This window comes from Parasteatoda tepidariorum, chromosome 1 (genome assembly GCF_982258835.1).
Source record: "Parasteatoda tepidariorum strain Cologne lab strain chromosome 1, Ptep-v5.0, whole genome shotgun sequence".
Classification (NCBI taxonomy): domain Eukaryota; kingdom Metazoa; phylum Arthropoda; class Arachnida; order Araneae; family Theridiidae; genus Parasteatoda; species Parasteatoda tepidariorum.
The window spans coordinates 2,575,200-2,587,382 of NC_141755.1; the positions used below are offsets into that span (position 1 = coordinate 2,575,200).

The 12,183-nt window shown below is 30.2% G+C and overlaps 1 protein-coding gene across 1 annotated transcript in view; it reads left to right on the forward strand.

Moving 5' to 3' along the window:
- LOC107449945 (laminin subunit gamma-1) overlaps positions 1-12,183 on the forward strand; it is a 75,036-nt gene that overhangs the window by 5,344 nt on the left and 57,509 nt on the right. Inside the window, exons 2-3 of the mRNA XM_087158428.1 lie at positions 206-525; positions 5,913-6,214. Coding sequence (XP_087014554.1) covers positions 206-525; positions 5,913-6,214 — 622 coding nt within the window. The remainder of the gene's footprint in view (positions 1-205; positions 526-5,912; positions 6,215-12,183) is intronic.

Genomic DNA, 12,183 nt, shown 5'->3' on the forward strand with positions numbered 1-12,183 from the left:
AAGTATTTATATACTTGATTACTTACCTTAACTCATTATGTATAAAAAAATCGTGAACCAAATAACCACAACTAATTGCAAGTTAAACTACTCATCGCAAACTAAATAACTAATTATGTTTAGTTTGCGAGTGTCTGAAATGTGTGTAACACATTTCCACATTTAAATTGTGCTTAAACGTAACTTTAATCATTTATTTTGACAGTAAGTCTCCTTGTTACGATGAAAACAACCTTCCGCAGCGATGCACGCCAGAGTTCTCAAATGCAGCTACTTACAGAAACATCCACGCTACCAATACTTGTGGAGCAGGTCCAAAAGGTCCCAGAGAGTTTTGTCGTCAAATGGGCACACAGTGGGCCCGTGCCTCATGTGAGGTATGTGACGTCACGATACCTCACAGATCTCACCTACCTCACCACATGACAGATTTCAACACCTACCGTAATCTTACCTGGTGGATGAGTGAAACTATGGAAGATGGTCCCGACTATCCAGGACAAGTCAACCTCACTTTGGATTTTAGTAAGAAACAAATTTAATACATTGAAATCCAATTTATTTAAGTACCAGATAATAAAGAGGAAACTAGTAATAAGTTTTTGAATAAAGATAATCGATTTATTTCTTTTTGAGTCGAGTAGTTACCAAATTAAATTTGATGCATTACTACATTATCATTTATAGGGTGTAAGTTATCAATGAATTATCTTTTTCTGAAATACACTGATAGCAACATACTTTTGTCACCATTTTTTATTTATTCGACATAAATGCAGGACGAGTCTCACTTGTTGATACCACTTGGTTAAGCAAGACATTTCTCAATTAAATTTTAAAACTCAAATCTTAGACTTTAAGTTCTTACGCCTTGCAAATTGTGAATTTTTTATAAACGCATGCAAAAATAATTTAATGATTTTTTAAGAAATTTTTCAAAAAAATAAAAAATGTCAGAGTACAAGTTAGGAATTAAAATGCAAATTGAAATTAAACAATTCTTGTAATTTTATTGAAATGTGTTCTCAGTTTTCAAAATCAATTTTAAAGAATACGTTTAAGGATTAAATTACGTTATCATAACGTTGAGAATAACAGTTGTCGGCACTTATAGGATAAAAAGTGGTAATATATCTAAGTTAAACTAAAATTAATATTTTTTCTGTTAGTTATCTTACTTTAATTTAAATACTTACACGCTTAATGGTTTTAAGCTTAAGTGAAAATATTTTCATAATTTATCGTTCTCATCTTTATGATAAATTGGTATATACGACGTCTTTCCCAAAAACAACTACATTTTTTCTCTCGTTCAATTAAAAGTTTTTCTTAAAAGTAATGTTTTAATATTGATTTGTGATTTACTAAACCCGGTTTAGAAAGGTTTTGGCTACCATGACGTATAAGCATATAATTTTAAATGCATGTGAAAAGCTTTAAATTTCAAAATTTTCATATATTAATAATTATTAACCACACTATTTCATAAATATAAGAAATTATTAAAAAAGTACTGTCCTATGTAGTTTAAATGATTTAGTATTTACAATAGTTCAAACAGCATATTAAAGTACTCGCAGTGCAAATGATTAAACCTTCAATTTCTGAAAATTCATTTCTTATAAAATGTATTATTTCACTTTTTTTCGCAAACAGTAAGTTTCATTTCTTGTTAGATAAAAAAAAATTTTTTGTTTTGAAATATTTGCTGTGTTTAGCAGAAATGTTGTTGAGAAAGTTCGTTGGCATTTTTTTCGAAAACTGAAATGGAATTGAAACCTTGTTTTGAATCCAAGGGCTTAAAGACCATCCATACTTTTATAACCATTTATGAACTTCTGGGTGCCATGTAAAAAGAATTCTAAATTTTAAATTTACATCTTGATAATCAGCAACTTCTGTATTTAATGATCATAAACTAGTTAAATAAGATTGTATTCTGTTTCGTTTTAAATTTTTAAATCTTTACATTTTTTCCATTTAATGTTCTTGAATACATTTAACGTTTCGTTAATTAATTTTGCCTTTTAAAATTTGTTTATTTTACAATTTATTTATTTAACGAGTTCATAATTCCCAAAAAAAATGAATCGTAAATAATTTTTAAGTTAGTTTTTTTATGGCAAAAACCCTACACTTATAAATAAAAAATACCATCTGTTTTAGTAAAATTAAAAGTAACGAAGACTTATTCTACTCTTTAAAAGAAATTATGATAACAACCAAAGATATAAATTTGACTTATAATTCAAATATTCCATATCAAAAAATTTTAATATTGAAATCTACATCCTGGTTCTTAAACAAGAGAATGAAATTCGAAGGGAATTGGCAATGGCTCAAATCTCCCTTTGCGGAGATTCGCTGAATCTGCAAAGATGACCTCTTTTCAATCCGGAAATACATAAAAGGATAACATAAAAAACATTCAAAATGGCTCCAGAATGTCCGGAGTCTAGAACCATTCTCGGATCGATTCCCTCTTTTGCTATTTCCGAAAATAGGACCTAATTGAATAAATACATCGGGAAAAATAATAATTTAGTTGAATAAAATGGTTAAATGTAGTTTAATTATGCAAAAAAATTGCAACGCTATTTATATGAGATCACCCTATTTTCCCAATTTAATATATTATTTGCTGTCCTGTTGTTTGCATGTCCTGTCCAAATACGTCCAGTTTTTAAGCTTAACAGTAGAGATTTAAAATTTAACTTTCTGGCGACTGCTTACGAGTTTTTTGGGTTTCTTTTTATGCTATAAATTATTTTAAATCTAAATCATGTATATAATTCCTACAAATCTAATGAATTGAACTTCATGAATTTTTTATAATTTTATAATTTTTTGAATGCTTAAAAATTAAATGCAACGGTGAACAAAAATTTAGTACGATGAAAATTTATTTTTAAAGCATTCAAATCGAAACATAGTTAATTCTAAAATTGCCAAAAACCACCTTATTCTGATCAAAGATTAGATTAACCCATTAACAGAGGTTGAAGGCGCCTTAAAAAGAGCATTTAAATTAAAGTATATATTAATACAATGTAAATATATTTCATTATGATTTAGATACAACCTTATGAATTGATATATCCTTGACAAATGCATTTCATAATGACATTCCCATTTTAAGAAAAAAAATAGTGATTCATATACTCTTAATATATTTCTTTTCAAATACTAATTAAAACCTTTTATTTTAAGACTGCTATTGTTATATATATATATATATATATATATATATATATATATATATATATATATATATATATATATATATATATATATATATATATATATATATATATATATATATATATATATATATATATATATATATATATATATATATATATATAATGTATATATATATATAATGTATATAGGTTTAAAATGAAGATAAAACAAAGGAAAATTATAGACATATGAAAAGGGGGGGAATAATAATGAAAAAAAGTAACAAACAATTGGGGGGGGGAAATAAAAAAGGATGGAAATTTTTTTTAAAAATCCGGAAAATAAAAGATATAATCTTTTCATCAGTCCACACGATTATATCCGCAAAAAAGAGTGCTTTCTGATATTGTATCAATATAGCCAAAGCAAAATATATTAATACAATAGTGTGAGGAGCACTCAAAAAAAAAAATTTACAAAAATTACAACAGATAAAATAGAACACAATAAGTAAAAATAGCACTTAAAAACAGAAAATAAAAACAAAAAACAGTATAACTTATTGTTTTTTGTAATTTCATTCGTGTTTTTCTTGTATTTATTTATTTTGTTGTATATATATATATATATATATATATATATATATATATATATATATATATATATATATATATATATATATATATATATATATATATATATATAAATATGGGAAAATTTTTGATCAATTTCTGACTCAATAACCTTAGGAAAACATGGACCAAATTTTATATGATAGTCTATGGGTGATTCTCACGAAACGTGACAATTCCCTGTCCCTTGCTCCAAGATCTAATACAATAATACTGAAAGAACTTTTTTTTTTAAGTAATTAACAAATAGCATTGCTGTTAGCATTTTAAAATGACTTTGCTCTAGCATTGGCTGTTTTGCGTACTTAAAAAATTTAATTGAATATCAAAATGTCATTTTCCTGGCATGTCCCAAACAATATTTCCAATAATAACTAGCTTCAAAACTTCCCATACATTTTTCAAAATCTAATTTTCTTTATCTTATCCTATGTAAGCATTTCTAGAATATACGCAGAGGGTATTGTTTACTAAAACTTCGCTTAAAATAATTTTTTCTGTCAATAATTTGTTTGTCCCATGAAAATCTGTCGTTTTCCTGGCTACTTTATTTAGTAATTTATAACCAAAATAGATAGCGCCAGGAATCAATATCTTATGTTAATAGATTGATTAGATACCCTCCTATCTGAACATGTTTTGTTGCATGAATAAAGAACCAATTTTCTGGCTCAAAATCCCTTTCAAAAAAATTTTCAAGATAAGTAGGTTTTCATGCTGTCATTTTCCTGGCTTCTTGAAATCATTAATAACAAGAACTACATAGATTTATCTGAGTTATTTTAAGAAATACTATTGTTTTCTGCAGAATATAAACGTCTTCGGCCAAAATATTAAATTAACGTAAAGTTATATGCCATAAAATGGGGAATTTGTCATTATCCTGGCTGTCATTTTCCTGGCTTATGAATGCCAGGTCATTGAAGTGTTACCTGAAATTCTTTTTGACTGCTAATACTGTAAAGAGGGAAAGCAAATACTAACCTAATACCAAGTTTATGTATGATTGTAATATGCTTGGATGTCATCAAAGTTATTTATTTAATGATTGATTATTATACACAATTTTATTCTGCACATATCAGCAACAATTCTTTTGTTTCTTTCTATAGTAGATAAAAAGAATTAATTTAAGTAATTTCTGGTCCATCTAACATAAAGGCTTAAGTTGAGTTACTTACTATTAACTTAAAATGACTGTTTCTTAAACTTCTAAGGTAATATGTCATTTTCCTGGCATTCAAGATTTGGTGAATTTCTATTTTATTTTTTTTCTCGAGCAAATGTCAATAAACTACACTGCTGTCTATAAGATATTAATAAGTGTAGCTAAAGAAGTACACAAAACATTTTTAGATTATTCTGAGGACTTTAAATTTGAAGAAATTTTTTGATCCAAAATGTCATGTTTCGTGAGAATCACCCCTATATATTTATTTCTCTTACGTGACACCAAAAAAGCGGATATTTCTTACTTTAAATTAGCAACACTTTAATCATCTAAAACAATTCATTTTGTTAAGTTGTCTTTAGTAATAATTTAAGTAGTGTTAAATAATTAGTTATACGTTAAATATTTATTTAGACTCATGTTGTTAGGTAATCTTAAGTGATAGATTAAGTAGTGTTGAATAATTATCTAGTCATACGTGAAGTATTTATATAAAATAATAGAGTATATTTTTATAAAAATAAAAACTGAAGTAATTATTTAATTTTAATTTTAAAATGGTTATGGAAATTTTAAATATAAACGCCTCATACTGTCATACCAATTATTGGTGACAGAGCTAGCCTTTTTCGAGCATACTATAATCAAGTTATGGCTCTAGAAGAGCGTCAGAAAGTAGTACAGCCAAAAATTATGGAAAAGAGAATTCCAGCTCTTCGAATAGATAACTAACTCACAGAACTGCTCTGTGAGGTATAATATACCAGAAAAACAACATACGGGGTGAGAAAAACGCTGAATGAATACAATGGAATGACAAAAATGAACTGAATGAATACACTGAATGACAAAAATGAATACAAATGACACTAAACTTTTACCATTTCTGCTTATAATATACATGTCACTACACTCTTTCCACGCAGGAAAATCATTCGACATATCATACGTTCGCCTTCGTTTCTATAGCAGTCGACCAGAGAGCTTTGCAATATACAAGAAAACGACAATGGATTCAGATTGGGAACCCTATCAATACTACAGTGCCACTTGCAATGAAACGTATGGGGTACCGGATGGAACGTACGCTTCCAGAGAGAATGAAACATTGCCACTCTGCACATCTGAATACAGTGATATATCTCCTCTGACTGGTGGTACAATTATATTCAGCACTCTGGAAGGAAGGCCAGGAGCATATGATTTCGAGAATAATCCACAACTTCAGGTACATTTTAATCATTTTCGCTCTTGTGAGACATTTCTCTTTCGGTTCGTTTACTGAAATCCTCTTAATGATGACCGTGGACTTGCTGATATAGCTTATTTATTTCATGACTCTGGGTTATATAATTATTTACAATAAGTTACAAAAATGTACATGAACTGTAGAATATAATATTCCGGAGCGCTACTGCTCCCTTCTGGTTCATACTTTCTCTACATTCTCAACTCTTCCACGTTCAAACTAATACTGATCTAAAAATATTCTTTCTCATAAGAAAAAGTCCTTCGCTCCACCCCCAATGTAGGGGAACGACACTTCCCATGTCCCTTACCCTCTGACCCTCAGGTCAGGGGTCAATCAAATGCGTGGGAGAGGAATCGGGATCCTGACACCTCCCCCCCCCCCGGTTTCATCTAGTTCGTCGTAATCTGAATCTTCGGTGATTAATGCCCTTATCTCAGTAAGCTTCTCTGGAACCGTCGCTAACAACTCCTTAGCTAGAACTATCAAATCTTCCCTGCTTAGTTTTGCAGGAAAACTCATACTGACCGTATTAACTTAACTTCCTAATCACAAAAATAACTATTGATATTTAAAAATAAAATTTAAACAAAACGAAAACTTAGTGACCCATTCTATTCCGATCCCCCAATCTTACCTTCAGATCCACTATACTCATACCCCGGCATTCTATTATAAAATTTAACACCTCACATGTAACCAAAACATATACAACAAAATTTGTATCATGCAATATTCAAAACACGCAATATTCAAACATTACTCTTTCATACACATAAATACAAATTACTCTTTTCAACTTTCATTACAAAATAATAAAAATATCGTACTCTTTTGGTACGCCTAGAATATACACCTTTAATTTCCCCACAATCAAAACTCTCAAATTTCATAGATTTTAGAAACATAATAATTAACCATTTCATCCTTTAAACAAAAGCAAACACCTTCCTTGCCCCTTTTTCGGATCCAAAATTATTTTAACAGAATGCCTTATAAATAATCATCACTACTAAATAATAATAAACCAAGAGCCTTGTTTACTCAGCTCGCTATTGACATATAAAAACACAATCTTAAAATAATCCTACACTTTTTTACAAGTTATTGAATCAATACTCTTCTTCTTTCATATATACTCTTAATAAAGCAATAAAAAAATTGCACTCTTAACAAACCAACACACTAAGTTACTTAAAAAAAACATCAAATCATTACTTATTATACTTATCAATTATAATCATACTCATTAATCACACAAACAATACTATAGCTAACTGGCCAATCCCTTAAGCTCAAATAAAATAACACATCAGGTTGACTTTAAACCAAAACAATCCCATAATTACAAATGGATAATTTGTAAGCTACAAATCGTTTGTGGTGGCCCCCTTTTACATGGTGGACGCTAGAGGAAGGGGGCTTGAACGGCGAGTGATAGATTTAAATGACCCCGTCCGAGGAGTCTGTCGAGGCACACGTAGGCACAAGACATTTTACATGCAGAAAGGTAGACCCCCTGGCCGGTTGTGGTCAATGGCACGTGGCATCCATGTCTAATTGGTTGATATCCGAGGATGTGAGCATGTAATTTATCTTTTCATGCATGGGATAAAGCTTACCTCCCTTTATCTTTTCAATTGTCCTCTTTAGCAGAGAGTCGATGTTGAAACCACACTCTTTTCTCTATGGTCACAGGTCACGGAGGGTAGCTCCGGCTTCCTATCGCCTCCGGCGATAATAGTGTCTTTCCAGTACCGTCTCTTCAGTTCTGCACCCGTCGATGTAGTCGTTCAACATATTCCTTCAGGCCACGCTCTAAGCATTTCCCATCATAGTAGGCATCCTTCCATCAAGACTAAAACTCCATCAGGCAACATTCTGTACTGGGTATTTCTCATAGTGGGTATCCTTTTACCGGGCTATGATTCTTTCCTATCAGCATTCTTCCTTACATGATCCTGGCGAGGATCCTGTCGACTGCGCCAATTTGTGAGACATTTCTCTTTCGGTTCGTTTACTGAAATCCTCTTAATGATGACCATGGACTTGCTGATATAGCTTATTTATTTCATGACTCTGGGTTATATAATTATTTACAATAAGTTACAAAAATATACATGAACTGTAGAATATAATATTCCGGATGTCCCTTACCCTCTGACCCTCAGGTCAGGGGTCAATCAAATGCGCGGGAGAGGAATCAGGATCCTGACATCTCTCAATTTAAGATATATTTTTTAAAAAATCTGCTTTTTTCCTCTTTTTTAAATATAAAATCAATAATTTCAAATTAAAGTTGAATAAATGTAATTTATTTTATATTGTGAAGTTATACGAGCAAATGCAACAATGTCAGTCTTAAAGAATTTAATTCTTAACAGCTGCAAGTATGAAAATATTTCTAATTTCATCATGACTGTTTTAATTACGACTGACGTAAGACGGAATGAAAAAAAGAAATGCGTGAAAGAAAAGAAAGAGAAGAAGAAAGCTTATGAGTAAAAAGTAAAATACAGGTGACAGAATGAACAGGAGTAAGTGAGAATCCGGGCGCAATCTAACATAGCAGAAATAATCATAAGTTCACCATTATCTGAAACTAGCTTTAAAAGAAGATTCCTTCTACCGAAATTAGAGTTTAGGCAATTTTCTGGTAATATTTAAAAACAGTAGCCATTTTACGGTCAAATCCAGCCTATTCATAAAGATGGAGACATAGAACAGGTCTCTACATTTGATTCAAGCTACTGTTTCTGAATGTCGCTCGGGTGATAGCGGAAAGTTTTCCACCAACGCGTGATAATTATGCCGAAGCGCAGTAATGCTTAAAAGCTCGCTTCGATAGTTATACAGATTTGTTAGTAGAGTCAGAGACCTCCTGAAGTTAGTTATTTCCACGCATTAAAATGAAACATTTTCAATAACATCCTCGTATGATAAACTCGAATCCCATTTACGAGCCTTAAAACTTTTAGAAATAACGATGGAAAAATCAGCTTTGATATTATACCCCAATGGTAGAACTCTGATTAAACGAAGATTTTATAAAGGCACTAGCACCTTCTGTTTCCGTGGATGCATGGGAGTGTTTACACAACCAAATAAAATTCATGTAGAAGTTGAAGGCGATGAGCGAAGAAAAATTGGTAATGTGTTTTGGATTAAATGATCCTAAGTGTACGCAAAGTTACAAAAAAGAAGCAATGGGAAAAGAATCTTAAATTTTGTAGCATCAATCCTATTGCTGCCAATTTGTTAACGACAGCATCAACTACAGCTATTATTAAGTGTATATCAATATTTTGTGATGGCAAGAATAAGAGATCTGAATAATTTTCAGCTCAAAAAAAATTAACTTTGAAGAACAATGGAATATTGTTTAAGAAAAACACTGTTCTGCGTGTATGGAGCACAAAATTAAAATTGGATGAACTTTTTTGAGATATTTTATTTGCTCTAGAAATCATGTGATATTGATCTGTAATAAGCTGCATACACAAGACTTTTGCAAAAGAGGAAGAAAAAAATCACGTTCAAAATACTGTCAACATATCTAATTGAAATAAAAGTAGTACAAGAGCATTTCTCCAAACTTTAAAATCCATGATGGTGTCAGAAAATGAAAAGAGAAGTATAACATTAGTTTTAGGTTCGGTAGATTGACAAATGTTGCACTAGAAATGGGCTATCCTTCTCCTTGCCAGGAAAGACTAGACCTTTTGAAGGTGCATCCAGCAAACAGAGGATGAAATCTGGTCTTGTAGTTGTTGAAATCCGCTTAGGGGCATTCATGGGAAAATTACCCGAAGAAGATACCCCAAAGGAAATCTCAGCTTTGGCAATGAATGTAACTTCCTTGTTAATAAATGAGCTAGATATTTGTGGCAGTTTAATTTGATTGAAATCAATGCTCCTATTGAAGCAAGAAATTTAAGACTTCAAACAGGAAATCGTCATTCGAACCTCTTAGAGACCATGAAAATTAATTGTGATGAACGGTGCGAAGTTTGTTTACCTTGGACTGATAACAAATAATCGTTACTCGATTAATTTACATTTAGTTCAGAGACGACTGGATTACGCTACTTTGAAATTTAAGAATATGAATTTGCATCAGAAACACGTAGATATTCTTACAAGGTGGCTCAAATTGGATATCACAGAAGCAGTTCCACTAAATGAAATAAAAAGAAACGAGGAGTAAGTTGACTCAGATTTCTAGGAATCAGAAGCGAAATTTAATTATTAGAGATTAATTATTATCATTTTTTCCCTTCCCAGTGACTTTACGTTACTACATAAAGTAAAACACGTTTTTTTTTTGCTTCATATAATAACGTAATACCATCCTCAAACTCATCCCATCAGAATGTATATTAACAATATTTAGATTCACTTGGCGTAATAATATTTGCTCGTGGCCAACTCATGATAGTAAAAATTTTTCACTATCGAGTAATTTCCTCCATCGCATATCCCTTTTCATCAGACAATTAATTTCACAGTATCGGTACTTAAACTGTTTAGTATTAGTTCAATTTTAATAATCACCAAATATATCAATATAATACTTTATGCCTAAATTAGTATATTTGGTACTTATTGCATACCCCTTCAATATTCGAGTTTTACTCGAATTTCATTTATTAGTAGCAGCAAACTAAAGCCGAAATATTAAAAACAAATAGAATTCTTATAAGACCTTGATAAGGACTTAGAAGCAAGACAATGGTTCCATCTGACCTTCAATTTACTACTTAAAATATAAATAATGGTGAGGAAAAATTCTACTAATTCTAATTTATTAAAATATCAATACACTACCTTTGCTATCACTGGAAAAATATTTCCTGAAACTTTATACGAAAAACTTATTGTAGAATTCTAATTAAAATTGCACTAGCCTACTTCACTTCTTATTTAAAATTGCACCATAGTAGTAGTACATATAACCAAAATTAATTAAGCGTCATCAGCAAATGGTGACTTTTTACAGTTCCCTTAATCAAGTTTCCCATTAACCTTTTCACCGTTAGGCACGTAACTTTTCTCTTTATTTCGATTAGTCCATATTACAAATACTAATTAAACATCGTTATGAATAATAATATAGCGATCAATAATATCCCCAAAGCGAATAATTATCTTTTTGCATTAACTTTGTTTTTTCAAAAATAGATTTTTTAATTTCAATTCTTAGATATTATCATCATTAATTAAACAATGTCTCAACAGTATAGCAATTTTTTACAATACCTCAAAACGAATTAGTACCTTTATTTCATTAATATTGTTTTCTAATACATAGCTTTTTTTATTTTAATATGCATATATTACCACTAAAATGAATTAAAAATCACTAGCGTCAATAATGGTAGGACAATTTTTACGTTCTTTTCAAGCGAATTAGTACCACTTCTCCATTAATTTTGCCTTTAAATACATAACTAACAGTTTTTCATTTCAATTAACGTTGATTTTAAATTATTTACTTTTACATAAGCATATTTTAAACAAATAGTATACACAAAATAAACACGTGGTATCAGATAAATTTAGGCTACATATATATATATATATATATATATATATATATATATATATATATATATATATATATATATATATATATATATGTAACATAAAAAGCTTCTATTAATCTTTTTATGTTAGTTTCTTTGCTATAAAACAACTCCTACTTTATTCCTAATTAATTATTCTATTTGAAATACTTTCTCACACTTTTAAAAGCCACATCCTGTTCTTAAATCTATTTTTGGCTCAACTATGCATTTAATTAAGAGCAGGACATATCTCCCTAGGCTCTGTGTGGGAAAAGCTAGATTTCTTTCATAAACCAATAGTAATCCTTATCACTTCCCTTTTCCCCTCAAATATAACAAAATAGAGGGAAATTCCTTTGCTACATTCCCTAAGATAAAAAC